General features: G+C 55.3%; 1 protein-coding gene across 25 annotated transcripts in view; it reads left to right on the plus strand.

Moving 5' to 3' along the window:
* ANKS1A (ankyrin repeat and sterile alpha motif domain containing 1A) overlaps window positions 1-25378 on the plus strand; it is a 183530-nt gene that overhangs the window by 145039 nt on the left and 13113 nt on the right. For 23 of the 25 annotated variants that reach the window (XM_084966597.1, XM_084966601.1, XM_084966603.1 and 20 more), the window contains 2 exon segments: window positions 7374-7440; window positions 12736-12842. In XM_084966597.1, coding sequence (XP_084822723.1) covers window positions 7374-7440; window positions 12736-12842 — 174 coding nt within the window. 25 annotated transcript variants of the gene reach the window in all.

Raw genomic sequence — 25378 nt, forward strand, 5'->3', positions numbered from 1 at the left:
CGCAACCTCATGGTTCCTAGTCGGATTCGTTAACCACTGCTCCACGACGGGAACTCCTGTCCCACTTATTAAAGCCAGTACCCGGAGCATAACGCAGAGTTGTGTGGCAGCAATAATAAAGTTAATGGGAATCTGGGTCTCCCAACTTCGTTTCCTCTTTCAGCAGTTTCTTGGGGCTTTTAGTTAAGGAGTGTTCGCATGGTATCGCTGTTCTAGTACCAGGAGGCCACTTGGCAAGACCTGTGTGCTTGTAGGACTCCCCTTTCTGCCAAGTGGCAGGTCTGGGGCCTGAGCAGCAGGTCCGGGAAAGGTCGTCATGGGGTGTGCACTTCTTTGGGGAGTGAGGCTGGTGTCCGCCACCTGAAAGGTGTGGGGACGATACCAGTGGGGAGGAGAGGGGAGCTAGAGACTTAGACTGACTGGGCTGGGGAAGCAGGTGTCGGGCGGGGTCCGCCTGTCCAGCCTGGGCCAAGCACACCGCAGGCTTTTATTTGCGACTGTGTCAGACAGAAAGTGACTTTCAAAAAAACAGCTCTGTGGTCTCTCAGTCTCGTAGGAGAAGAGGGAATGAGAAGGAAGGCGTTGGTGACTTAATGGGGATTTGACGGGGGTACAATAAATATGGTAACAATCTGGGTCACCCTGCAGCCATGACACAGATTGAGCGGAGACTGACGGTCTGCTCTCTGGAAAAGAAGCTACTCAATTTTTTATAAGGATGGTTATTTTATTTATTTTATTTATTTTTTGCTTTTTGGGGCCGTATCCAGGGCATATGGAGGTTTCCAGGCTAGGGGTCTAATAGGAGCTGTAGCCCCTGGCCTACACCACAGCCACAGCAACACAGGAATCAAGCCGCTTCTGTGACGTACACCACAGCTTATGGCAATGCCGGATCCTTAACCCACTGAGCGAGGCCAGGGATCGAACCTGCATCCTCATGGATCCTAGTCGGGTTTATTAACCACTGAGCCTTGAAGGGACCTCCAAGAAGTTACTCATTTTTAGTGGCGCTGCCACGACTGCCTCGGGAGAGACAGCCCTGAGCCCACTGGCATTTGTTTATTTATTCCCTGCTGTCTTCTCCCCTCCCCACCCTGTCCTGCCTCCCTCTCCTAAAAGCAGTTGACAAGGTTAGAAAATCAGGACAAATAATTTACTCCGATCCATCTTTGTCTTTCCCGAGGCCTTGTGCAGTTCAGCCTGGGCGAGAGGGGGGAATCACTCAGCCCCAGTCAGTGACCCCTCTTCAAATGTGGAGAATCAGAGCTCACTCTAGGCGGAGGAGAGGCTGCCTGCTGCTAGGGCAGAAGACAGAGGTGCTGAGGAATTCCTATGTGGTTTCTGGGCCCTGGAGCACGGCTGTCAGCAGGAGCCGACTCCAGTGTCATTGGTCGCCTGATGACATAGGCTTGGAGGCTCAGCCCTGTGCCCCTAGGAATGGGGAGCACTGTCCAAGCCTGGGCTCCTGGCCCCTCGTAGCAGGAAGCTCCAGTTCTCCAGAGAGTGGGCTCAGCACCCAGGTGACCGCTGTGCCATCAGCAATAGAGCTTCAGGGTCCTCATTTGAAAAATGGGATAATACATGTGCTTGGCAGTGAGTTGAGGCTCTACAGGGTTGTGGAGAGAAAGGGCCAGCTGGTAGTTGTGGGTGTGGGGTTGCTATGCCAGGAGCCCAGAGAGTGGAAAGATAAAAACGAGGGAGAGAGAACCCAAACTGGAGTGTGGAAGTGTGGGCTGCTTCTCCCCTCTTACTGTATCAGTGAGGTGACTAGCCTGGCCTTGGGCACTTAACAAATGGCAACTTGTTTGTCACCGGGCCCTTCCACATGCCAACTCTGTGCAAGGCACCATGTGACATCTAAAAGAAATAGTAGGAAGAGTTCCTGCTGTGCAGGCGAAGGATCCCATGTTGTCTGTGCAGCAGCACGGGTTCGATCCCTGGCCCAGCCCAGTGAGTTAAGGAGCTGGCATTGCCACAGCTGTGGTATAAGTGGCAGCTGCAATTCAGATTCAGTGCCTGGCCTGGGAACTTCATATGCCAGGGGTGCACAGAAAGATAAATAATGAATGAAAGAAGGAGTAAAACAGTATAAAACAGGGTCCTTACCTTTATTGGTTCTGTAGTGCTCCTGAGACAGCTAATCGGGAAGTGACAGTGTGTTTCTGGGCCAATTAGTATTGAGTGTTGGGGACGGAGAGGGAGCAGGGACACGGTGACTCCAGCCTTGGTGGTACAGGCCCAAGGTGCACTGGAGACCCAGCAAAACCCAGGGAAGTGTTTTCTTCCCCCAGAAGCTGTCTTCTCCCTCCTGCCCTTCCTCCCAGTGTCCATTGAGAAGACTAGTGTAATCTGAGCTGCTCCTGGCGGCCGGGGATGGGGACAGGAGTGGAGCGTCACTTCCGGTTGCCACAGCCAGGACCCCATGTTCTGAAAAAGCAGGTGTGAGGGGGCCTCAGAGCAGTATCTCTAATGTTTGCTTTTGGGTTTTGTTTCAACCATGAGGGACACATTTTATACAACCCCGGAGGGAAAAAAATCTGAATGGAATAATTCTGAATATTCACTGCAAATGGAATATTTCCAAGCATTTTTTGAATAATGGTGATAACTTTCAGACCTTATTTTACCAAACACAGATACAAGCTCTCTTCAGAGTTCCTGTGCAGTGCAGTATTAAAGCATGGCCATCCCCCATCTCTCTCCAAAACTGTCACGGATCCTAAACAATAGACAAAGAAGAGAGTGTGGAACTGTTCCCTTCCCCCCTGCCTCGTCCCCTGACGTCCCCTGAGATGCACAGTGTTTCTGGGAACGCAGCCTGATCCGGTGGTTTTTTAACTCAGGCCAAGTGCACAGATCAGAATGGTGTCTGCTCTGTGACCCCTCCTTTGTCTAGACTGAAACGACCATATTTCCCCTTTGCTGGTTCTGGGCCTGGGGCAGGGTGGCAGGGAGAGAAGATGGCTCCACTCCCCCACCCCCCACTCCCCCTCCAGTGTCCACAGCCCAGGCCCTGCCAGTCTCTGCCCTCTTCACCTCCACGTCCCTGCTAGCCCGGCGCTTGCACCAAGGCCCGAAGGGGTCCTGGGTTGCAAGCTGTTCAAGAGCTCTCAGTTCCTCTATAAACTAGAACCTTCTCAGCTGGACTTAAGTGCCGCAGTTCATAGAGAAACAGACTGTAACTTTCGAGTTTGGATGACGTAGTTCTGAGCATTTCCCAGCTGGCCTGTGGGAGCCCCCCCCCCCCCAGGGGGCTGGGGAAGCTGGATTTTTCCTGGACCTTTGTAGTTGGCCTGAGGGTGACCCTAGGGGCAAGCAGGAACAAACCCCCCAGAGAACCAGCAGTGTGTCCACCTCTGCTCACAGTAACTTCAAAGGGCCCTTTGGGGAAATTTCCTGAATTGGGCAGCCAGGAGATCGTGATTGGACAGGCCAGCCAGGGCTTTGAGTGTTAGCTGATTCCGATGATAATGAAATACACAATGTAGGTGACTTGACATTTATTTCAAAAGACACCTTGGAGGAGTTCCCTTGGTGGCTCAATGGTTAAAGAATCTGACTAGGAACCATGAGGTTGCGGGTTCAATCCCTGGCCTTGCTTAGTGGGTTAAGGATCTGGCGTTGCCATGAGCTGTGGTGTAGGTTGCAGACACGGCTCGGATCCCGAGTTGCTGTGGCTGTGGTGTAGGCAGGCGGCTACTGCTCTGATTAGACCCCTAGCCTGGGAACCTCCATATGCCGCGGGAGCGGCCCAAGAAATGGCAAAAAGACCAAAAAAAAAAAAAGGACACCTTGGAGTCAACCTCATTTCAGCTCTTCCTGTCCTGACACTGCGTGGTTTTCTCCTTGCTGGCTCTAAGTAATGAAAACTGCTCTGTCTGTCAGTCATCAGTTGCTGCTTCCATGAGCCAGGCCCAGGGGAGAATGGCAGGTAAAACCTGCCGAGTCCATCCCTCCTGGAGTCACTGGTGCTTCTCCCACCCTGACCCTCTTTGGCTTGGAGGAGGGGTCCCAGGGCTGGTAGATCCATTCCAGGGATAAGGGCCCAACCCCCCAGCTAAGAAAAAGTTTCCTCACCTCTACTTTTCTCCAATAAATGTAGAAAAGGAAAAAGAAGGCACATTAGCAGGTATCTGTTGAGTCCCTGCTCCTCGCCCAGCCTCAGGCTTCTGTAATCCGAATGTAGTGACTGGTGTGTCATTTAATGCCAGGCTGGGCCTCGCGGCCTGGGGGGTGGGGAGTAGTTTGGAAGGTAAGAGCTGTCTTCACACATCCCTAAGCCTTCCCTGTGGAAGAGGAGATGAAGTTAGAAAAAAAGTTTAAATCTGTAAAAAGACAAATGTTAAAACTGTGCTTTCTGCAGTTGAGAGAACTGACTGGGAGAGTTATAGCAAGTGCCCATCTCGGGAAGGTCTTTAGCAAAATTGGACATGAGTTGGGTATTATATGACTCTGCTGCTAACTCAGGATTCTGTGTCTGGAAGAACTCTCAAGAAATAACTAGAGAGTTCCCGTCATGGCTCAGTGGGTTAAGAACCCAGCTAATATCCATGAGGATGAAGGTTCAATCCCCGGTCTTGCTCAGTGGCTTAAGAATCTGGCATTGCCACAAGATGCAGCATAGGTTGCAGATATGGCTCAGATCTGGCATCGCTGTGGCATGGGCTGGGGGCTGCAGCTCCAATTCAACCCTTAGCCTGGGAACTTCCATATGCCACCGGCGCAGCACTAAAAAGCAAAAAAAAAAAAAATAGGGGAGTTCCCTGGTGGCCTAGTGCTTAAGGAACCAGCACTGTCGCTGCTGTGCTATAGGTTCAGTCCCTGGCCCAGGAATTTAGACATGCTATGGGCACAGCCAAAAAATAATGAGAAAATACTGGAAACTCCACAGGTAACCAAGGACTGGTTAGATAAATTATCTTATAGCTTTACAATGGATGATTATACCTCATCCTTTAAAAAAAAATGTTCTTTATGAACTGTGAAAAGAACTCCAAGATATATCATTAAATGGAAAAACAAAGATGCAGAACAGCGTACCTGGAATGCCTCTCAGTCTGAGGGGGCAGAATATGTTCATATATTTGCTTACTTGTAAATAGAATAGGTCCAGAAGGATACTTGCAAAACTGGTTATCCTGTTGCCTCCAGAGGCAGCTGGGAGACAGGTAGGAAGGAGATTTCTCTCTGGATAACATTTTGTATCTTTTGAATTTTGAATCATGTGGATGTATTCCTTGTCAAAAAATAAATTTAAGTAGAAATATGTTTTAGGGAGTTCCCATCGTGGCTCAGTGGTTAACAAATCCGACTAGGAACCATGAGGTTGCGGGTTCGATCCCTGGCCTCGCTCAGTGGGTTAAGGATCCGGCGTTGCCGTGAGCTGTGGTATAGGTCGCAGATGCAGCTTGGATCTTGTATTGCTGTGGCTGTGGTGTAGGCCAGCGGCTATAGCTCCGATTCAACCCCTAGCCTGGGAACCTCCATATGCCGCAGGAGCGGCCCAAGAAATGGCAAAAAGAAAAAAAAAAAAAAAAAAGGTAGAAATACGTTTTAAAACTTTAAAAACAAGGTGCATTAGGCTGGTCAGAGCACTGTGGAGGACAGGGAAGTTGGAAGCAAACTGACCTTTTATTGAGCATCTACTGTGATCCAGGTCTTTGGCCAGATACTTATGTGTGTCATACTTTTTTTTGTCAGGGGGAGATTCTCATTAGGGGTAGGCAGCCATTCCTGGGCCAGGGATCAAACCAGTACCACAGTAGTGACAACACCAAGTCCTTAACCACTAGGCCACGAGGGAACTCCCTATATGCTATACTTTAAACCTGCACAGCCCTTCACAGGAAGCCAGCTCCAGCCCCATCTTTATGCACTGGGCACTGGGAGGGGACGTACTCACTTGTTGGTGGGTTGTCCCCTTGGCGCACCAGGCTGCATGGGTGGCTCTGGACACGGGCAGGGTGGAAGAAAGGGATGCTCTGGGTAGGAGGCATTTTCTCCAGGGGATTCTGCAGACCTGTTGGGGTGCTCCCTACTTCTGATGCCGGCCCCTGCACTGCCAGGCCAGCAAGTAGAGGCACACCCCCCATTCACCCCACAGTCAGACGTGTTGTTTCCTTTGCTTTCACTGATGCCGGCCCCTGCACTGCCAGGCCAGCAAGTAGAGGCACACCCCCCATTCACCCCACAGTCAGACGTGTTGTTTCCTTTGCTTTCACTGAGCTCAGGGACGGGCTTGGCAGTGTGCACCCGCAAGCAATCAGGTGACGCCTGAGCCGGCAGTATCACTGTGGCTGGAGGGAGACTTGGCCCTGTGCTCCTGGCTGCCAAGGAGGGAGGGGCTCGCCCTGTGTTGTTCTGCTGGGTGTCAAATGTGCCGCCTTTGTCTGCCAGCTCGAGGCTGGCTGGAGTTGCTGTTTTCTGATCATTAGACCCAGGCTCTTTACTTGCACTTAGAGGAAAAAGCCTCCAAGTCCTGGTACAAAAGGTGCCCTTTCCCTTTCTTTGGCAAAAGAGCCATGAATAAGCAACCCAAAAGGGGTGGGTAGTCTCCTCCTCAGTGCCTGGTCTTGCCCCTGGCCAGATTTCCTGGAGTGGGGGGCTTGGATCTGGCTCGGGGTAACCAGAGCCAGATGGCTGGGACAGGTGGTCCATGCAGGGGGCAGTGCTGGAGACGTTTGGATGCTGAAACCAGCTCTCTGCTGTGGTCCAGAGGGAAGAAAAGCGTCCACACCACTTCTCTCCTGAAGGCAGAGCTGCATCCCGGACTGCTGGCCTCCAGGGAGCAGAAGATGCTCTGTGCACTTCTGTGTCTGTTCAGGTGCTCTGCTGGTTTCAGCTCTAGAAATTGTCCCCAAACCTCAGAGCTGGCGGTCACACCAGTAGCAGGTATCTGTTGAATGCTTACGAGTTGCCAGGCACTGTCCTGGGTACTTGGGGTGGTGCATAGAGCAGAGCTGCTGCCCTCATGGAATTTAGATTCTAGCATGAGCAGTGGAGTGTGCCAGCCCTAGCCCGTCTTGCACCCTCTGCCCAGTCTCTGCTGGGTCTGGCAGAGCTGGAGGGTGGGGGGAGGGATGTATAAATGGCCTTGGAAGGGAAGCTTTTAGGCATTTCCAGCAGCTGAGCCCCGATTGTTACCTGCTCGTTCCCTCCCGAGCGTGTATTTAGACCGAGCTGGGCCATGGCCAGAGAAGAGCCTTTCTTGATCTGAGCAGCAACTGGCTCTGAAACCTTGCAGGTTGGTTCCGGACCTTGGAATTGTTTGGAAGAGACCCGGAGGCCTGACCCCGAGCTCTGGCGGTGAGCTGGCAGTGTCTGTCTCCAGCCTGACAGCCTCTCCTTTTTGTTCCTTTCTTCCACTGCAGATCGAGAAAATCATGAGCTCTATCGGAGAAGGGATCGACTTTTCTCAGGAACAGCGGAAGATCTCAGGTATTGTACCAAGAGGGACGCAGCCCTTGCGCCCCCTTCCTCACAGCCCAGGCTTTTCTCTGACACGGAAGACGTTTGGGGGTGAAAGAGGTCAGACTCTTATTTCTTACAGTTCAGACTCTTATATCCAGAGAGCCGATCGGGCTGTTATTGTAGGAGCCATGATTCCTTTTATATAGTGGAGAGCAAAGTGTACAAATTGAATTTTAGGCTATTAAGAAGTTTGGTGTTTTTTTAAAGTAACAGCTGTCACTTACTCATAATTGTTTTCATGAGTGGGCTTCCTCGGCTAAATTCGGAGTGCTGCCCCTTGTGGTCTCCCCAGCTTCCAGGCAGCTCTGGCACCACCTCGTCCCGAGAATGTGGCTCATTTGCATAAGCCGTGTTGGTGGCAGAGCGCTAAGTGGGACCTGTGGCCTCAGACTGTTGGCCTGCCCCGCCCTGAAGGGTTGGCTCTGCTCTTGCCTCCCTGTGTCTGCTTTTCCACTTTTCCATTCGCCAAGGCACTCATCGTTGACACTCCAGGCCACTGTTACTTGGGGCACTCTTTGCATTTTAAATCCTGAAGGTGATGGTGGCCGCCTCTGTTTCCTTCGCTGGAAACGGAACTAGGGAGGCTTACCTGAGCTCTTCTCTTTGGTAGTAGAATTATGGTTGTGTTACTTGCTCAGGTGAGGTGACATTCTTGAAGGTGCCTCCCAGAGCACCTGTCACACCCCTTCCCCAAGCATCTGGAGACAGAACTGCCACCTGGGCACCTGGGCTGGAAGCGGCTCAGGAGCCCAACCCCTCGCCTTCCTCTCTGTGCTGAACGGGTGGGTTCCTTGTCCACTCAGGTGGGCAGCTCCCTCTGGCATTGGCCTGTTAGTCCTGAGGGACACCTCTCATTCCTCCACGGCCTCTGGCCCTGGCAGGAAGTCTGATGGCCAGCAGGTGTTCACATCGGGGAGAAAGTTGCTGGGGAGAGCCTGGGCTGTGGAGCCTCAGCCCCGGGTTCAAATCCTGATTCTAGATACATTTGTGTCCAGGGTGAGTCACTTAGCATGCCCCCGTCACCACCAGCCCCCAGTTTCCTGTCTACCACATTTGGATAATAGTAATTCTCTGTATGTTTGTTGGGAATAAGTAGTATATATAAAAGCTGGAGCTAAAGAGGTACTCAGTAAATTGTGGCTTTGCTTGTTTTTGCCTGTGAAATGATAACCTCCTCACCTCAAGAACCTGTGGAGGAGGGGCCTCTACCCCCGCTCACCTGTCTCCCACCACCCTTTCCCACTGGGTTCTTGGAGCACCCTCTCTCCTGCTCCCTGTTTCCCTGGATTCTAGCACAGGGCCTGGGTGGGCCTGGCCCATTTTTGCTAGTCTGTAGTCTTGGATCATGCCTGGGAGTCTGCAGAGATGGCTCTTCTGCTAAGAATTTGTGGCTCTGTCTCCAGCACTTGCCTGAATGCTGTCCAGTGAGCTGACCCTCTGCCATGGTTTGCAGGCTTTACTGAGAGCAAGTGTTGGTTGAGGACACATGTTCAGGACCAAGACCAACACTGTTGCTATAATCATAGCTGTGCTTTAAGGGCAGCAGGACTGGGGCTGATGCAGTCAGTTCCCATGAGGCTGCTTCCTGCTTCTCTGTACCCTGTGCACCGAGGGGCCTGCATCACTTGCATGTGCTAGGGAGACTGAGGCAGAAGTGGGCCGTTCCCTCTCGGCTTTGCTACATCAGGGGATGGGGCAGCATTTCTGGAAAACACTCTTCCCCTTGGAGTTGGTGACACCGAGCCCTTTCCTCGCCCTCTGGGCCGCACCCTCCAGTTCTTGCCCCCCACAAGCTAATGTGAACAGCAAGAGAGTTGGTCCGGCTACCCCTTGGGTTTCTGGATCCCAACACACCGGTTCATTTGATCAGGTTGAATCATCCTCCAGACCACAGCTTTGGAGAGTTGAAGGCATGCACACAAGGGTGCTCCCTGAGTGGAGGGCGAGTCCACCCGTGCAGGGTCCCAGCCCGCTGTGTCTGCATGGCTGCCAGGCGGAGAAACATGGAGAGCGCGGGCTCAGGCCTGCCTGTGAACTCTGGCTTCTGGCTGATGGGTGGGGAGGGGGCTCGCCCCAGGACCTCGGGGAGCACCGGCCTTCAGCTCAGGCCAGAGCAGATTTCTGGCTTATTTTGAATGAGCAGGATCAGAGTTCAAGTTGTCCTTGGGTTTCTGGATCTAGGAGAAGAGACCTGGGCTCAGGTTGCCATCCTGGGCAAAGAAGCAGGCCTGCCAGTGGGCAGCCCTTAGCTAAGCCTGGGATTGCCTGGTGTGACTGGTTTTGCAGAGAATCGTGTCCCGACACCAGGATGGCACTTGACTCTCACTCCTATTTTGGGCCATGGGTCCCGAGCAGCTGGCGCTGGAGCCAGCTGCCCGAGCCGCTGACAGGCACGTTTTACAGCCGTCCACTGTCAGGGATCCAGGGAGGACGAGCCTCCCCGGGCCGGGCCTCTCAGCTGCCCTCACCAAAGGTCCGTTCTGTGCCACCAGCTGAAGAGCATGCCTGGCTCTTGCTAAGGCCAGCTGGTTGCTGTTGACCAGCTGTTGAGGGCAGGCCCTGCACATGGAGCCCCTCCTTTGCCAGGGCCTTCCCTGCAGCAGCCCGTTGGGATGCAGGTTGTTTAGAGGATGACGTGCGGTCCCTGGGTGTGTGTCTCTGTGCCTGTCGCCTTTTTTGTCTCCACAGCTATACCGTGGGTTTGGTCCTGGTGTCCCTGTGTCCTTGGTGCCTCCCCTCCTCATCCCATCCCCCAGATTGTGACTGGCCTGCTGTGGGCCTAGCACCTCTCCCCTGGGCTCTGACAGGCCTGGAGAGAAGTTACTTCCCAAGTTGTTGGGTATGCTCGCTTGAGGACTATCGCTGTAATGTCCTTATTTTGTCGCCTGTTTTTGTGATACCCAGTGGCTTATCTTCCTGGCAGAGAGGCACAGTCATTCCTGAAGTGGTTCTGGTGGAGGAGGGCTCTTAACCTGTGAGGCTGTACCCTCAGGATAGGGTCACTCCTCTGGCCCCTCTCTGGCTGTCCTAGAAGTTGTCAGCCAGTGGAATTCTCTTGTGGTGCAGGAAGCTAAGGATATGGTGTTGTCACTGCCGAGGCTTGGTTCACTGCTGTGGCATGGGTTCAATCCCTGGCCTGGGAACTTCCACATGCCACGGGTGTGGCCAAAAAAAAAAAAAAAAAACCTATCAGCTAAAACTCTAGGACCATTCCTTCCCTCTTCTCCCTGATAAGCTGGTTCCCACCCCTTGAGCTGGAGGTAAAGTTTTGCTGTCTCTACCTTTTGTACGCATGTGTATTGGCCAGATCAGATATTGGAAAATCTGTCATTGTGCTCCGATGCTGCTTCTGCCGTCTCCTCCCTTGGTGGCAGCAGCAGCAGCAGCTTCTGCTGCGATGTCCGATCACTGATGTATTTTCCTGAGCGTGGAAGGGAGGAGGTGGCGGGGGAGGGGGAGGGCCAGACGTTATGGGAGTGAGCAAGGACTGTGGAGCCGGCAGCAGGCAGCGTGGAGCCCAGGAGCCTTGAGACAAAGCATTCTGCTGCGGTTCTGGACGCGCGCACATCCACCGGCAGCAGGCGGGACCACAGCTGCCCAGCTGGGGGATTACGAGCAGGAATGAATCAGCAGCCGGGGGACACTTGACTTTAGGGGCGCACAAGAGCCTGCTGCTTAGGTTCCTGGAGCAGATGCCCCGCTCAAGGGCAGCGGAGCTCAAGTATCCCCCAGCCTCGGCATCTTGGAGTGCTGCTGCAGCCTGCGTTGGGAGGCCGCCCGGGGCCGTGGCCACTGTCCGCTCTGCAAAGGACAGAAGAGGGGGAAGCCTGGGACAGTGGGTCACTGGGTCTCCTAGACAATGAAGCCACTTGGCCTTGGTCTGTCCGGAGGGCAGAAAGTGCCAGGAACAGCAGAATGACTTTCACCGTGTCAGGAGTTCTCTGGAGGTGATGTTTTTGTAGTTGATTCTTCTTTTTCCTTCCTCGCATCTCTTTTCCTCCTTTTTCCTTCTTTTACCTGTACTTGCTCACGAGAACCTGAGAAAGGAGGCGGGGTTGAGACGTTCAGCTCAGAACGTCCAAGGTCTGCCCGGAAGGGCTGAACTTCTCCCTGCCTCCCCCCCCCCCAGCGCACACTCCCCTGTCCTACCTGAGGAGCATCACAGATCAGTGTCCTCCCTCCCCTGCTCATCCTCCGGGAGCACGTCCAGATCTGGAGACCGTGGAAGACAGTCGCTGCCTTCATCACTCAGCCACGGAGAGAACAGTGCAGGATGTGAATAGACTTCAGCCACCACAGCTCAGCGGACCCAGGACCGCTTCCTTTCTCTCTCTTCTGCCTGGCTGGGTTGTGTCTTCTTTAGCCAAGAACTGGATCTGCCCGCCTGCTTTCCACCTGAGCAGGCAGGCGAGTCACCGCAACAGCCAGATTGCAAGAGGAAGATGAACGCCCAGCCCCTGCGGAGCAGCCCGGCCCAGGAAGGCAGCCTGACCTCGGAGACGCCCTGCTCCCCGGCGGCCAGAGTCTAGCTGTGGGCCGGCTCTCGGCCTCGGCCCATGCTCCCAGCCAGCCCTCGACGCCTTGAGCCTCTGAGCACAAAGGGCTGGTGGCCATGGTTTGCTTATTCCGGGACTGCTGGGGGAAAACAAGTAAAAGTCTCTTTTCTGCCCCCGCCGGGTTCCATGCTGCTTGTGTTGCATGTGCTGGGTCCCCGTGAACAGCCGCCGCTGCTTCCCTCCCGAAGCCTCACTGCCTGCCCGTGTCCCTCAGCTGCATGAAGACGCGCTCGCTCCTGACCAGGCTGTGCTGCAAGGTCGCAGGACCTGTCCCTCGCCCACTGTCCCGGACAGGCTGCTGTGGAGGACAGGAGCTCCCCGGCCCCTCCTGGTGCCGTGGGAACCTACTTGCTGAAATACCTCCGAGAAGGCTGACGAAGCGCAGGCCGGAGACCAGAGATCATTGGGGGTCGGCTCCCGCCCCTCCCGACCTGGGGGCAGAAATCGTGCATGTGCCGCAGGAGCGGCTTGGACCCGGACCAGGGGGGGAGCGTGTGGGCGGCGGCCGCTGGGGTCCCCGTGTGCCCTTGGCCTGGCCTCAGAGGAGGGGCCGAGGGGCCTCCGCCCTCGGGCATCTGTACATAGTTTGGCTGCTTTATGGTAATGACTATGATGTGGCAGTGCCATCTGTCGTCGTCTGAGTGCCGCTGCTACCGCCTTAATGGTTTTTCCCTTTTCAAGCGTCTGCCGATTCCTCTCTCGTCAGGTTCGCGGCCGCTGGAGCAGAGCGTCGGGGAGTGGCTGGAGGCGGTGGGGCTGCAGCAGTATGAGAGCAAGCTGCTCCTGAATGGCTTTGACGATGTCCGCTTCCTGGTAAGTGCCGGCGGGCTCCCTGGGGCTCCCAGAGCCCCTGGCAGAGTTGGAAACAGGATGGAGACCTGCCTCCAGGGGCAGAGGGGGCTGAGGTCCTGGGCCTACTTGCTCTTCTCCATCCCTCGAACTCTGCTCAAGAAGGAAGCCTGGAGGGAGCACTTTTTGGAAAGAGTATCCCTACCGCTGACCTTTGCCCCGTCCCGTCTCCCTCTCAGACCTCAGGTGTCTTACTCTGGGTCAGACACCAGGAGTTTAGGTAGACAGGACAGCCAGGTCCCTATGGTGACTCTCCAGCCCATCGACGCTGGATACCAGAAGTTCCCTCGGTTCCCCAGAACTTTGCTGTCATTGAGCCTGTTGTCACTGAAGCATAAGCTTGTCTGGGGCAGACAGGCCTCTGCCCGGGCGGGGTCTGGGTTGGGGCTGTGGCAGCGCTGCCTCACGTGCCTACAGCTCAGAGGTGCCCAGAGGAGAAGCTGAGCTGGTGGTGTGCAGGATTGGTTGCTTTTCTCAGGTGTAGTTTTTACTCTTCTTGCAAAACAGAAAAAAAAGTAAAGAAAACTCGTGGTATGTTTTCTCCAGATCCAGGGCTCCCTCTGTCGGTTCAGAAAGTAGCTCAGGGCAGGGTGCCCGTGCCCATCCCTGTCCTGGACCCCTTCCTGCGACGTCCTCATGGGCCAGACCCCAGCTCCCCTCGGAGGCAGCCCGGGCAGCCCCAGGGCAGGAGTTTAGCACTGGAGTGACGAGGAGAGCTGACACTTCTTGTTAGTGCTCTGTGTGCAAGAAGCCGTGTAAGTGGTTTGCGTGTGTTACTAGCTCATGGCCTCTTCCCAGCAGCCCTGAGACATGTATGACATCACCTCTGTTTTCCAGACACAGAGCGGTTAAGGGTCCTGCTCACGCTCGCTCGTTGGTAATTGGCAGAGCAGCAACTTGGCCCAGCCCTCTGGGTCCAGGGATTACGCTCTGACCACCGTGATGCACAGCCTCTTTCCCGCTTGTGGCTGAGGGGCGTGGGGGTAGAACCAGTTACATACTTGAAGTCACCCCCCTGCACGTCTTGTCCCTTTGAGGCTCCTCTTTGCCCCTCACAGCTCCATTGGTTGCCTTGACTCTGAAGCTCATCGCTAACCGCCCAGCTCCCTCCACTGGGGTGGTGGTCTGTCAGCCCGGAGCTCCCCCTGCCCTCGCTGGGTGGCACTATGTGCCTCCTGAGAGCAGACTGCCTGGGAGGGACCCTGATTGGGATGGCTTACCTCGCCCCACCCCTATCCCCATCAGCTTAGGGCCAGTTAGTTCTCAGCTTTTTTTTAAAAGTTGAACTGGAGTTCCCGTTGTGGCTCAGTGGTTAACAAATCTGACTAGGAACCATGAGGTTGTGGGTTCGATCCCTCTTGCTCAGTGGGTTAAGGATCTGGCATTGGCGTGAGCTGTGGTGTAGGTCGCAGACGCAGCTTGGATCCTGCGTTGCTGTGGCTGTGGTGTAGGTCGGCGGCTGCAGCTCCAATTAGACTCCTAGCCTGGGAACCTCCATATGCCTCGGGTGCAGCCCTAGAAAAGACAAAAAAGACAAAAAAATAAAAGTTGAACTGAATATAGTTATGGTTCTTATAACATAGTCCCTGACACACCCCATTCCTTGGGGAAGGCTAACAACCCAAAACAGAGGTAGGGGTCCAGCCAGGGAGTGGGGACAGCTGGCCCTTGGCGCTGGGTGTTAAGGCCCTTCGCTCTCCGAGCACAGCCCTTGCTCTGACTGGCCAGGCGGGCAAGGGAGGGTGGCTGTGGCTGTCACAGATTGTCCCCTCCCTGTACTTAGGTATCTCAGAGGCCGAGTTCGTAACATCCCACCCCTCCTCCTTCTCGTCTGGGGAGGCGTAAGGTACCCAGTTCCTGAACTCCTTCAAAACCACTTTGCTGCTGCTCCCTGTGCTCCAGCTAGAAAGTAGCTGGGTGGGCGTCTGGGGATCCTGACCCTGGGCTGAGCATCCATGCAAGATGCAGGGCCTCTGCTAGATCGTTCCTATTTGGGAAGGGCGCTCATCTAGGGAAGCCAGCAGCTCAGTGCTCCCAGGCCCCCTCCTGCTGTCCTGGGAGCAAGCCGTTCTTCTCTCAGGTCTGGAGGGGCAGCTGGCAGGTGAAGTCAGTACAGGAAGGGGTGCTAGACTGCAGCTCAGCTCAGCGTGTCACTTCTGGTGCCTCTAGTGGTCTGAGTAGCCAAGCACAGTATTCTGGGGAATTGCATGTTGCCAGATGGGCTGCAAGGCTAATTAAGTTTTAGCAACCAGAAAAAAGAGGAAGAAGACACACAAGAAGGGAGCATTTTTGTTTAGAAACATTCCCTCATTGCATATGGCATAGCTTACATCACATTAGCTGTGGTATTAGCTCTGTGTGGCTTGCTTTTCAATAGGCTATAAACATTTCTCTTCGTTCTGAAATACCCCAGAGATTCTTCTGCAAGATGCCCAAGTGGTTCCCAGGAAGCCAGCCAGGCTCCAGATAGAGTCGGAACATTGGAAGCTGAGGGCTGCTATGGACTCTCCCTGTGACCAGGTCCCACAGGTTATTGTGCGAGGAGTAGAGGACATTGTGGGGATGGGGGGCTTTAGCACCGTGCCGTCGTCATCCCCTCTGTGCCCGAGTCCCTTCCAGATGATCTACTCCATTATGCTTTCCCTGTGCCAGGGCCTTCGCCACCTTACAAAGGCAGAGCCCATTCGCTCTCTGTGTTGCCTGCGCTGATTTAGAGCATGCTTTTATACTAAACCAAAATCTGTTTTCCTGGCGGCTTCTGCCCCTTGCTTCAGGTTTACCTTTGGGGCCCACACAGAACACACCTAAGTCCTTTAGAAAATTGAGGACTTCTGCCATACCCCCCTGGGTCCTGTCTATCTAAGCTCATCACGCTCTTGGCTCTTCCTCCTCTGCTATGAAGACTGAGCTGGACCAGCAAGCATTGCAACTTGACCTTTATTCACACCCTCTTGCCTGCAGGCAGAAAGGGCTTTGATTTGCAGGGGTCAGGGGCAGGGCAGTGGGGGCGGCCAGGTGCCCCCAAGGCTAATGGGGTTGACCCCAGACCCTGGGAGCCAGGGGTGGGGAAGCCGGCTCACACGCTCACACGCCTGCCGGCCGTCCCGCCACACTGGCCCAGGCATCATAGCCAGTTGCATTTTTTCCACCACAAATCTCATCCACAGGAAATGGGCTTTCTTAGGCGAAGGGAGGAAATGCATTTAATCAGCGTGGAAGGAAGGTAATTGGTGGTTGGCAGGTTTGCAGCTCAGGCCAGTGCAGGTCTTCGCCTCTGGGGACTTAGTCTGACCTCCCTGTGCAGAGGTGTCGTGATGTGCACGTCAGAAGACTGTGCAGAAACGCTCGTCTTGGAGTCTTGAGTGAAATTGAGACACAAAAAATGCAAATGCTACATGGTCTTAAATTTTTTTTTTTTTTTTTTTTTTTTGTCTTTTTGCCATTTCCTGGGCCACTCCCACGGCACATGGAGATTCCCAGGCTAGGGGGTCTAATGGGAGCTGTGGCTGCCAGCCTACGCTAGAGCCACAGCATCGTGGGGTCCGAGCTGCGTCTGCAACCTACACCACAGCTCATGGCAACGCCAGATCCTTAACACACTGAGCAAGGCCAGGGATCAAACCTGCAACCTCATGGTTCCTAGTCAGATTCATTAACCACTGCGCCACGACGGGAACTCCAACCTGGTCTTAATTTTCAAAAAAGAAAACATCTAGGAGTTCCCATCGTGGCACAGCAGAAATTAATCCAACTAGGAACCATGAAGTTGTGGGTTCGATCCCTGGCCTCCCTCAGTGGTTAAGGATCCGGCATTGCCGTGAGCTGTGGTGTAGCTGGCAGTCTCGGCTTGGATCTGGTATTGCTGTGACTCCAGCGTAGGCCGGGCGGCTACAGCTCTGCTTAGACTCCTAGCCTGGGAACCTCCAATATGCCATGGGTGTGGCCCTGAAAAGACAAAAGACAAAATAAAAAGATAAATGCAATAGGGGGAAAAAACTGCATCCTGGATCATAGACAAAGGGTTTTCTTTTTTAAAAAAGGAAAGAAAGAAAGAAAACATCTAAAGGTGCAAGGAAGTAAGTCCAAAGGTTTTCGTGGTTATCTCAGGGGGATTATGGGTGGCTTTATTTTCTTTTGGGGGTGAGATAGATTTTCTGCATTGCCTGCAATGAATAGATCTGAAATCAGTAAAGCAAATAACCGAGGTGTCCTGAGGAACCTGATGGCCCAGCTGGGGGAATGGAGCACGTAAAGCAGTGGTAACAGCAGACCAGCCAAGCGATAAGTGCTGTGCGAGGCTTGTAAGCACTGCAGGGAGGAGGCCCTGCACACTGAGGTTTCTGCCTGCCGGGCCCTAAGCTGGCGGCCAGCCTGCGGGTGTTGTCAGTCAAGTCACAGATGGGGCCGCCCGGGCCCAGAGGGTGGAGGCGCTGCCAGTAAGTGGCAGAGCCGGGATGCTCGCCCAGATCTGTCCAGCTCTGAACCCTTGGTTCCACTTGCTGTCCTGGGGTTTTGTAGAGGCTGTGGGAGTTGGAGAGACTCCAGGGAGAGGCCAACACCATCCCTGATGGGCAGGGAGGCTGGCCTGACTCTGAGGGGCCTCGAAAGCCCAGCTCTGGAGGAGCCCCAAGATCTCTGAGCCCTGGGTGGTGGTGGGGCTGGGGGGGTCCTGTGGTTGTGCCCTCACCAGGCCGAGAGTCCTTGGCATCAAGGTGCTTGGAGAGCTGGGTGGGGTTGAGAGTGCCTGGGTGGATGGACGAACAGACAGTGGAGCCGGGTCTGGCAGCAGGCTCAGGAGAGGCTGGAAGTGGAGACTAGCCCGTCACCTCTTGGGGGATGTGCTCCTCCCACAATGTACCCCTCCACAAGCTCAGGCAGGCTCCTGTTTCCCTGGCGCTTTTCTGAGAATGTGCCAGCTTGTCCCACGTGCTGGAGAGAGATGGCAGGTCCCACACATGGGATGAGCTGGCAGGTGACAAGGAACGAGCCCCATGAGAGCTGAAGGCATAAGCTCGACAATGACAATGATGAGGCGGTCCTTCTTCATTGGCTTCCGGGCAGCTTTGCAGCCAGGTCCCCAGACCCCGGAGCTTCCGCCTCTGCTCCCGTCCTCCGGGCTCATCTCACTCCTCAGCCCAGAAGCAGCGGGGCTGTGCCCTCAGCTTGCCGCCCCCTCACCCTGCCTTTGCCTCCTTCCCTCCCGTCCTCAAGGGCTCACCACCAGTGCTATAGTCAGGTCGCCCCCCTGCCCTCAGCTCCCTCCTCAGAGTGCTCCTGGAGCTGTCCGTGCTCCCGGGGTGTCCTGTGCAGCAGGGCCCAGAGGGTGGGGAGCTAAGGCTTTGAAAGGCATGCCTTAGACAGGGGCGGGTCCTGCCTCCTGGACTGACAAGATTCTCTGGTCACTAAAGAACTTAAGCTTCTCTCTTGTCCCAGTGCTGGATGGTGTCACCTCATCTCTGCTGGGCCCTTGTACCTCCGGATGAGAGCCAGGCCCTCCTTGCGCCCCTTTCCACTCTCCTGCCTCCCCAGAGTTCTTCCAAGTGACAGGACTGAGATTGTTCAGGATCCAGCTCTGTGTGTCCCCCTCTGCTCTGGCTTCTCCGGTCCTGTCACAGGGGAAGGGAGTTTGAGGACTGTTTTCATACCCGCTGATTTCACTAACTGCCCCTGAGGATGGCATCGCATGGTGAACACATCCCATTCTGGAGCCTCTGGTTGCTGATACCTGTGTGGGCAGCGGCAGGGCTTGTCTGGCATCTCAGCATGTCCGTGTATGTTTGGTTGGTCGCTTCCATGTCCGTGTGCAGAAAGCGCGGGCAGAGCAGTGGCCCCAAGTGTCCCTGTCACAGTACAGACCCCCGCCTCACCGTACGTCAGTGAGAACTTGTGTCCACGGGCACCCCTGCCCATCTGTGGTCCCCTGGGACACCACACTGACGCTCGGATTAAGTCATTTGCTCAAGCCTGCTCCTCAAGTAGACATCTGAGCTGTGACTGGAGCAGGGCCTCCTGGGCCCTGAGGGGTACCCTCGCCCCCCACTCTAGTCCCACACCTCCCTTTCCCAGAAAGGTGCTGTGTCTGGGCCGCATGCTCAGTGTGTCCCCTGCGGTCGGTCGGAGCCAGTGAGCTAGGCCAGCGCGGCATCCGGGTGCCCATCCCATTAGGCAGACTGTCCCATCCGCCTGCCGTGTGTGGGGCACCATGTGTTGTACAAATGGCCAGAAAAGGAGCCGGCAGGGCTCAGACCCTGGTAACCTCTCGGCACTGGTTTGGGGGCCCAAGGCCCTTCTGGACCTGCAGCTGCCACCACAGCAGGGCAGCGGCAGGCGTTCCCGCCCTCTGCCCTCAGGGAAGCTCCAGGGCCAAGGGCACTGGCTGAGGGCACGGTCAAGGCAACTGGGTGGAGAAAAGCTCAGGAGAAAACACAGGGTTCTGCGTACCTGCACAGAGGCTGGGAGTCAGGAGACCCGGGTTTCCTCCAGGGCCTCCCCACCCACCCCTGCCCATGGGACCCCGTGTAACTGCTCGCTTCCTGACACAGCTCCGAAGGGGGCACAGTGTTAACTGCGGTGACACACAACAGCGATTATTGAGACCGGCCACGGGCGTGTGTGAGAATGTGTAGGGGGAAGGTGGCGTTGTCTGCAGTGGACGCAAGCAGCGGAGATGGGCTTTGTCCTCCGATTGCGATTGCGAGGTTGAACCTGGGAGGAGAGCCGCCCTCGACAGCCCTTCCTGAGAGACTGACGGGGGACAGGGCGTCCGGCTTCAGGGACTAGGGGCTGGGAGCATTTGTGCTTTGTCCCCATCATCTTGGCCCTAGCCGCTCTCTGTCACCATCGTGGTCTGTCTCGGGCTGAGGACAAGGCGAGCTGAGGTGGGGGTGGGGGTCGTTAGTGGAGCAGGGGCTGTGGGTCAGGGCTGAGCAGTTCCTGTGGCTGAGGCGGCTGAACTCTTTTAAAAGATTGTTTATTTTTTTAGCTGCCCCTGCAGCTAGTGGAAGTTAACAGACTAGGGATCGAACCTGAGCCACTGCAGTGACAGTGCCAGGTCCTTAACCTAGTATGCCAAAAGGGAACTCTATGGTGAGCTTTTTACAGGGAAGGGGTCAGTTTGGGAACTTCTGTGACTGAGTCTTGTGGAGGCAGGGATCAGCTGGACCTGGCAGCAGTGAGCAGATGACACAGGAGGAGCCATCGAGGAGTAGCCAGCACTCTGCACGTGGATTCATGATTAACCCAGACAGGCAGGTGGCTTTGTTCCTCTTTACAAGGTTCTGGCTTCATAAGGGCTTTGACCCCAGTTCCTGCCCCTTTGTAGCACAGCGGCCTCACGTAGTCGCTGACACACGCACAGCGCCCAGCCGGCTGAGCACATGTGTGATGCTTCAGGGAGCAGGACCTCCATTTTCTATCTTTATCAAGATTTTTAGGCCACAGCAGTGAACAGCAGAGCCCTGCCCCTCCTCGAGTCCTGCTCCCTCTCCTAAGGGTCCTTCCTGCTCTCGTGGGCCAGCCCCTCGCTCCCCCAGCTCCCTGGAGGCTGCAGCTGCAGGCCAGGAGAGGAAGACCCTGAGCTCACCCCTCTCCCAGCCTGCTGGCCAGCATGCACCTGTCGTCACGACCACCCAGCCTGGGTCCTGTTCGGTGTTCAGAGACCCGCACCCCAGATGACCGTGCCCAAGACAGCTCAGTCGCTGTGGCCAGTACCATGTTCTGGGGCCAGCCAAAAAAACTGCCTGCCATGAAAGAGCCAGACGTCCAGTGGTGGGTGAAATCATGGGATGGCCATGCCCTGGAGAGCGTGCAGTCATTGTGTGCTCATGACAGAGGTTAAGTGTCACGGAGAGGTGTGTGCACGCAGTGTGTCAGCCTGTGAACAAGCAGGCCAGAGGAAGACATCTGGGCCGTCCCCCTGGCCCCACTATAGCCAGTGAAGCCCCTGCAGAATCTGACCTCCACAACGGCCTGTGTTCTGATGGGAAGGTGACCCCTGGGCAGAGCAGCACGAGACTGGATGCTCCTCAGGAGGGGGTCTCCAACCTCCACAGGCCGCTCCCTCCAGCCTTATCTCCACACTCATCATGGTCTCTCCTCTCAGAAGTCACTTGGTCATTTCTCCTGCCAGTAATCATTAAAAAAACACTAAGGCTGAAAGAATGAGACAGCTATTGTCCTGGGCTGACTTAGCCTTCAGGGAAAGGCCTGGCCCTGGGACTTCTCCCTGTGGCCCCTCCCTCTTCTTGCCACCTCCCTGTCCTTTTCTGGGCCTTGGGGTGGGAGTGGGGTTCTCAGTCTAGAAAATGCAGATTAAGATCTTAAGAGTAGCTTTCTCAAATCAGAGGTAGGGCTGGGAGATGGGGGATGAGCAAGCTGATGGTTGCCACACCCATTACTATGTTGATTTGGGGGGCCTGGCTGAGCTGCTAAATGCAAAACCTCCTTAACAGATGAGCTGCTGGGTCCCTGAGAGGCCCCGCATCCCCTGGGGCCTGCTGACACACCGCGTGCACACACCTCCTCGTGTCTGTCATGAATACACAACTGCACGCTCTCCAGTGGGTGCTCACTGCTGTCTGCAGACAGCCTGAGCTCCTCCAGGCCACCCGTGGGCCTTGCCTCCTGCCTCCCCTTCTGCTCTGGATTGTTCCTGCAAGGGCTCCTGCAGGGCCCAGTCCAGGACTTATCACACTACTGCCTGAAGAGCCCAGATGCCCAGCTGGTGGGAGGAGGGCGGGTTTGGCCAGCCCTGGAGGAGCCTAGCTGCCCTCAACAGTCTGCCAAAGAATCAGGTCCCCTGCAAAAGAACACCCAGACCTGGTGCCGGGGACCGCCCAGCATCTCCAGGCCGAGGCCTAGTCTTCCCCGAGGAGGGGCCGAAATGTCCCTTGGCCTCAGGTCTCAGCGATGGGTTTGGACAGGAGCCCTCACCTCCCCCGGGGCCAACTGGGAGCCGGCACCCTTCCTTGGCCGTGTGTGGCCCTGTGCAGTGAGAGATGGGGCTCCCCGCCCCTACCCATCCTCTCCCAGACCCTGGCCTTCACAGAGGACCTGAAGTCCAAAATCGTGACGTCAGGAGCATGCGAAGTGAAGTCACTTAAAAGGTTTCTGCTTTTTCTCTATGTCAGTGGTGTTCCCTCCAATGGGAAGTTTTCTTGGTGAGTAAACAGATTTTTATTAATCACACCCAACACGCCAGGCGTGAGTACGGGAGGCAGAGTTGTGAATGAGACAGACACAGGTTCTGGCCTTTAACAGCCTTGGCACCCCAACCTGCCTTGCCTTTGGTTGAACGGGGTCTCCACCCATGGGCCAGGACCCCCACATGTTCTCCTTCTGAGGCCTTTTCCACTGTTTGTTGACAGAAGACCTGCCCAGCCAGTTAACGAATAAGATGCCTTTTAAGATGGAAAAGGACCTTTTCCTCTCTTGACACCCTGTGGTCTAGAAGACGGAGGATAATCAGAGCCCCGGGTCCACCTCTAGAATCAGAGCCTACCCTGTCCCTCCAGCCACAGGCTCCCTGCTCTCCAGTGCCCTCCCCCACCCCAGGCCAGGCCCTGGCTGCAGGCCCCTCTCTTCCCTCTGTCCCTACATCCCTCTGTCCCTATGTCCCTACACCCATGGAGCCTTGGCCAGGGATCTGGGGCCTCAGATGCCACTGGGTGCCCCTGAGCCACCATTCAGGGCACCACCTTCTGCGCAGATGCTGGCAGGGAGGAGAGAGCATTCTGGTGAATTGGTTGATGGAAAGTAAGGCCAAGGACGGCTGCCGCGATTGGCACTGCTTCTCATTTGTGCCTTATTGAGGACACATACACCGGTCGTGACGGTGCAGATTCACCCTGGCCAGCGGGCCGCTCCCCGGTCAGCATGCTCCCAGCCCCCAGATGCGGTACCCTTGGCACAGGGCCCAGCCCCAGTCTTGACCTGCTTCTCCCTCACTGAGGCCTTTGAGAGCCCCCCACCCCCACCCACTATCTCTAGGGGTCTCGGCGCTGCCCACTTCCCCGAAGGTGAAAAGGTGAGTGCCTGGTTGCTTCTGCAGGAGGCAGGGCAGCCCCACTCGGCAGGGGCTGCGCTTCCAGCCCCGCAGCCGCCTCCCTGCACTGATTCTCAGCCTGCCGCCTGCTTTGTCCTCAGCACACCCCACCTACCCTAGTAGAGAGTCTGGAGCATGAGTTTGGAGCTGGTGAATTGGAGGCTTCACAGTCTCTTTGTCAATCACGGCTCTGTGATCTTGGGTCATCTTAGCTCTCTGAGCCTCGGTGTCTTTGGGCCATTCTCAAAGGTTTGCTGGCGGAACTTCTCCAGGTGACAAACATGAAGCCCCAGCACAGGCCCCACAGGCACCTTTGGGTCACCTCCCCCCTGAAGCCCAGCAGGGCTGTTCTGGGAGCACTTTTTTCTCCCAGAGCTGGGGACCTGAGGGCCACTGCTTGCTGTGCTCACCCCCTGGCATCTAGAAAGCAGGCTGTGGCCCCAAAGGCAGACGTCCTGCCCCCGACCCGCCCCCCCCAGCTGTGACCTGGTCATCACAGACTCCCGCTAGGTGGTCATGAGGAGCCAAGGCTGGACAGCACAGGGTCCACCTCTGCGGCCAGAAGCCCCCGCTCTCTTGCCTCTCCCTCAGGGACAAAACGCAACTATGCCAAGTGTCAGTTCGTTCTGTTTCAGATTTAGCTGAGACTTAGGAACTTCCATTAAAATCCAGAAAATCTCTGTTCTCTGAAATGCTCAGGCCAGTGGGCTGTTCTGCTTCATTATCTCCCTGTGAACTCACTGAGGCCTCCGAGCAGGGCCTGGCAGGTAGAAGGTAAATGAGCTGGCAAGTCCCTTTCCCCCACACCTCCGCGGGGAGCAGTGGTCCCTTTCTCCCTCGGTCAGGAGGGTGCAGTAACTTCCAGAACGGTTCTTGTCTTTGGGGATTTGAAGCACCTTCTCGTCACCCCGCAGGCCAATCCCGCAGAATGTAGACGTGGCAAGTTCAAGAACTCAGGAGGGCCCTGCTGCGTCCAGGATGTGCTCTGCCAGCTCTTGGCTCTGACTTTCTGTCCTTTGTTTTGGTTTCGTTTCCGTGTGCCTCTTCTCAGAGCTGTGTGCAGCCCCAGTTCTCTTGCCTGAGGGTCTATCGTAAAGGCTTGTCTGCAGTGGATCTGGTTTTCCCGTGGTCACCCTGGAGCCTTGTGAAGGCATCTGGGTAGATTTCGGGGTTGCAGTAGGAGTTGAGGCCCTCACTGCAAGGCCACCCTCTTGGAGGGTCACGGTTTGGTCCAGGTCAGTCCTGCTGAGGTGTCATCATGAAATAGGAAGTACGAGCAGGCAACCCCCTCTGCTGCTTTTCCCCGTCGGCACACCCTAGATTTGCCCAGAGCCACTGCAGGAACTTGGTGACTCCCAGACTCAGGGGTGACTTGGAAACTGGTCGTCTCTGGAGTGGCACCCAGGCCTCCCTAATGTGCCAGCAGAGGGGCGCGCTCTGCAGCATGGACAGAGTGTCCAACTGGCTTCAGAGCTGTCTTCACCTGAACTGTCTTGAGTTTGTGGCTTGTCTTCCGTGGGGCAAAGTTTTTGTCACAATGCACAGGCTCTGGGGGTGCTTCTGTACCAGCAGTCACTACAGCTTGGGTACAGAGGTGAGGTCACCAGGTCATGGTCTGCATGAGCCAGCCTTGTTTCTTAACTTATCCATCTGTAAAGTGGGCATAAGTAAAACCACCTCAGTAGAATAAAAAGTCCAGAAAAAGCCCCGGGAACATAGAAATTGAGGATACATTGAAGGTCATTTCAAATTGATGGGGAAAAGATAGCTCATTCAAGAAATAGAAGAGCGGGGGGTTCCCATTGTGGCTCAGCAGGTTACAAAACCAACTAGTATCCATGAGGATGTGGGTTTGATCCCTGACCTCACTCAGTGGGTTAAGGATTCAGCATTGCTGCCAGCAGTGGCGTAGGCCAGCAGCTGCAGCTCCTAGTCAACCCCTAGCCTGAGAACTTCCATATGCTGCAGGTGGGGTCCTGAAAAAAAAAAAGAAAAAGGAAATAGAGGAGTTCCCACTGTGGCACAGCAGGTTAAGGATCCAGCATTGTCTGTGGTGGTGGCGAGGGTTTGATCCCCAGACCAGCACAGTGGGGTAAGGATGGAGTGTTGCCGAAGCTGTGGCATAGGTCACAGCTGTGACTCAGATTTAAACCCTGACCTGGGAACTTCCTTGTGCTGCAGGTGCCAGAAAAACCTGCTGCCTAGGAAAAATATTAAGCGGATCCTGACCCTTAAATCTAATATCAAAATAAATTCCAGATCAAAATTTTATGGTAAAAAAAATGAAACTATAAAGTTACGGGAAGAAAATTGGAAGAATTGTTTTTAAAATCATGGGGAGGGGAGAGCTTTCTAAGCCTGAGAGAACTGTGCATTCAGGTACCAGGCAAGTGGGGAGTTCCCTGGTGGCCTGGTGGTCAGGACCAGGTACAGGCAGGTAGGAGTTCCCTGGTGGTCT

This window comes from Sus scrofa, chromosome 7 (genome assembly GCF_054392235.1).
Source record: "Sus scrofa isolate SSC_HxYL_T2T_F1_AM1 chromosome 7, Sscrofa_HxYL_maternal_Yorkshire_Landrace_v2.0, whole genome shotgun sequence".
In the NCBI taxonomy this organism is placed as follows: domain Eukaryota; kingdom Metazoa; phylum Chordata; class Mammalia; order Artiodactyla; family Suidae; genus Sus; species Sus scrofa.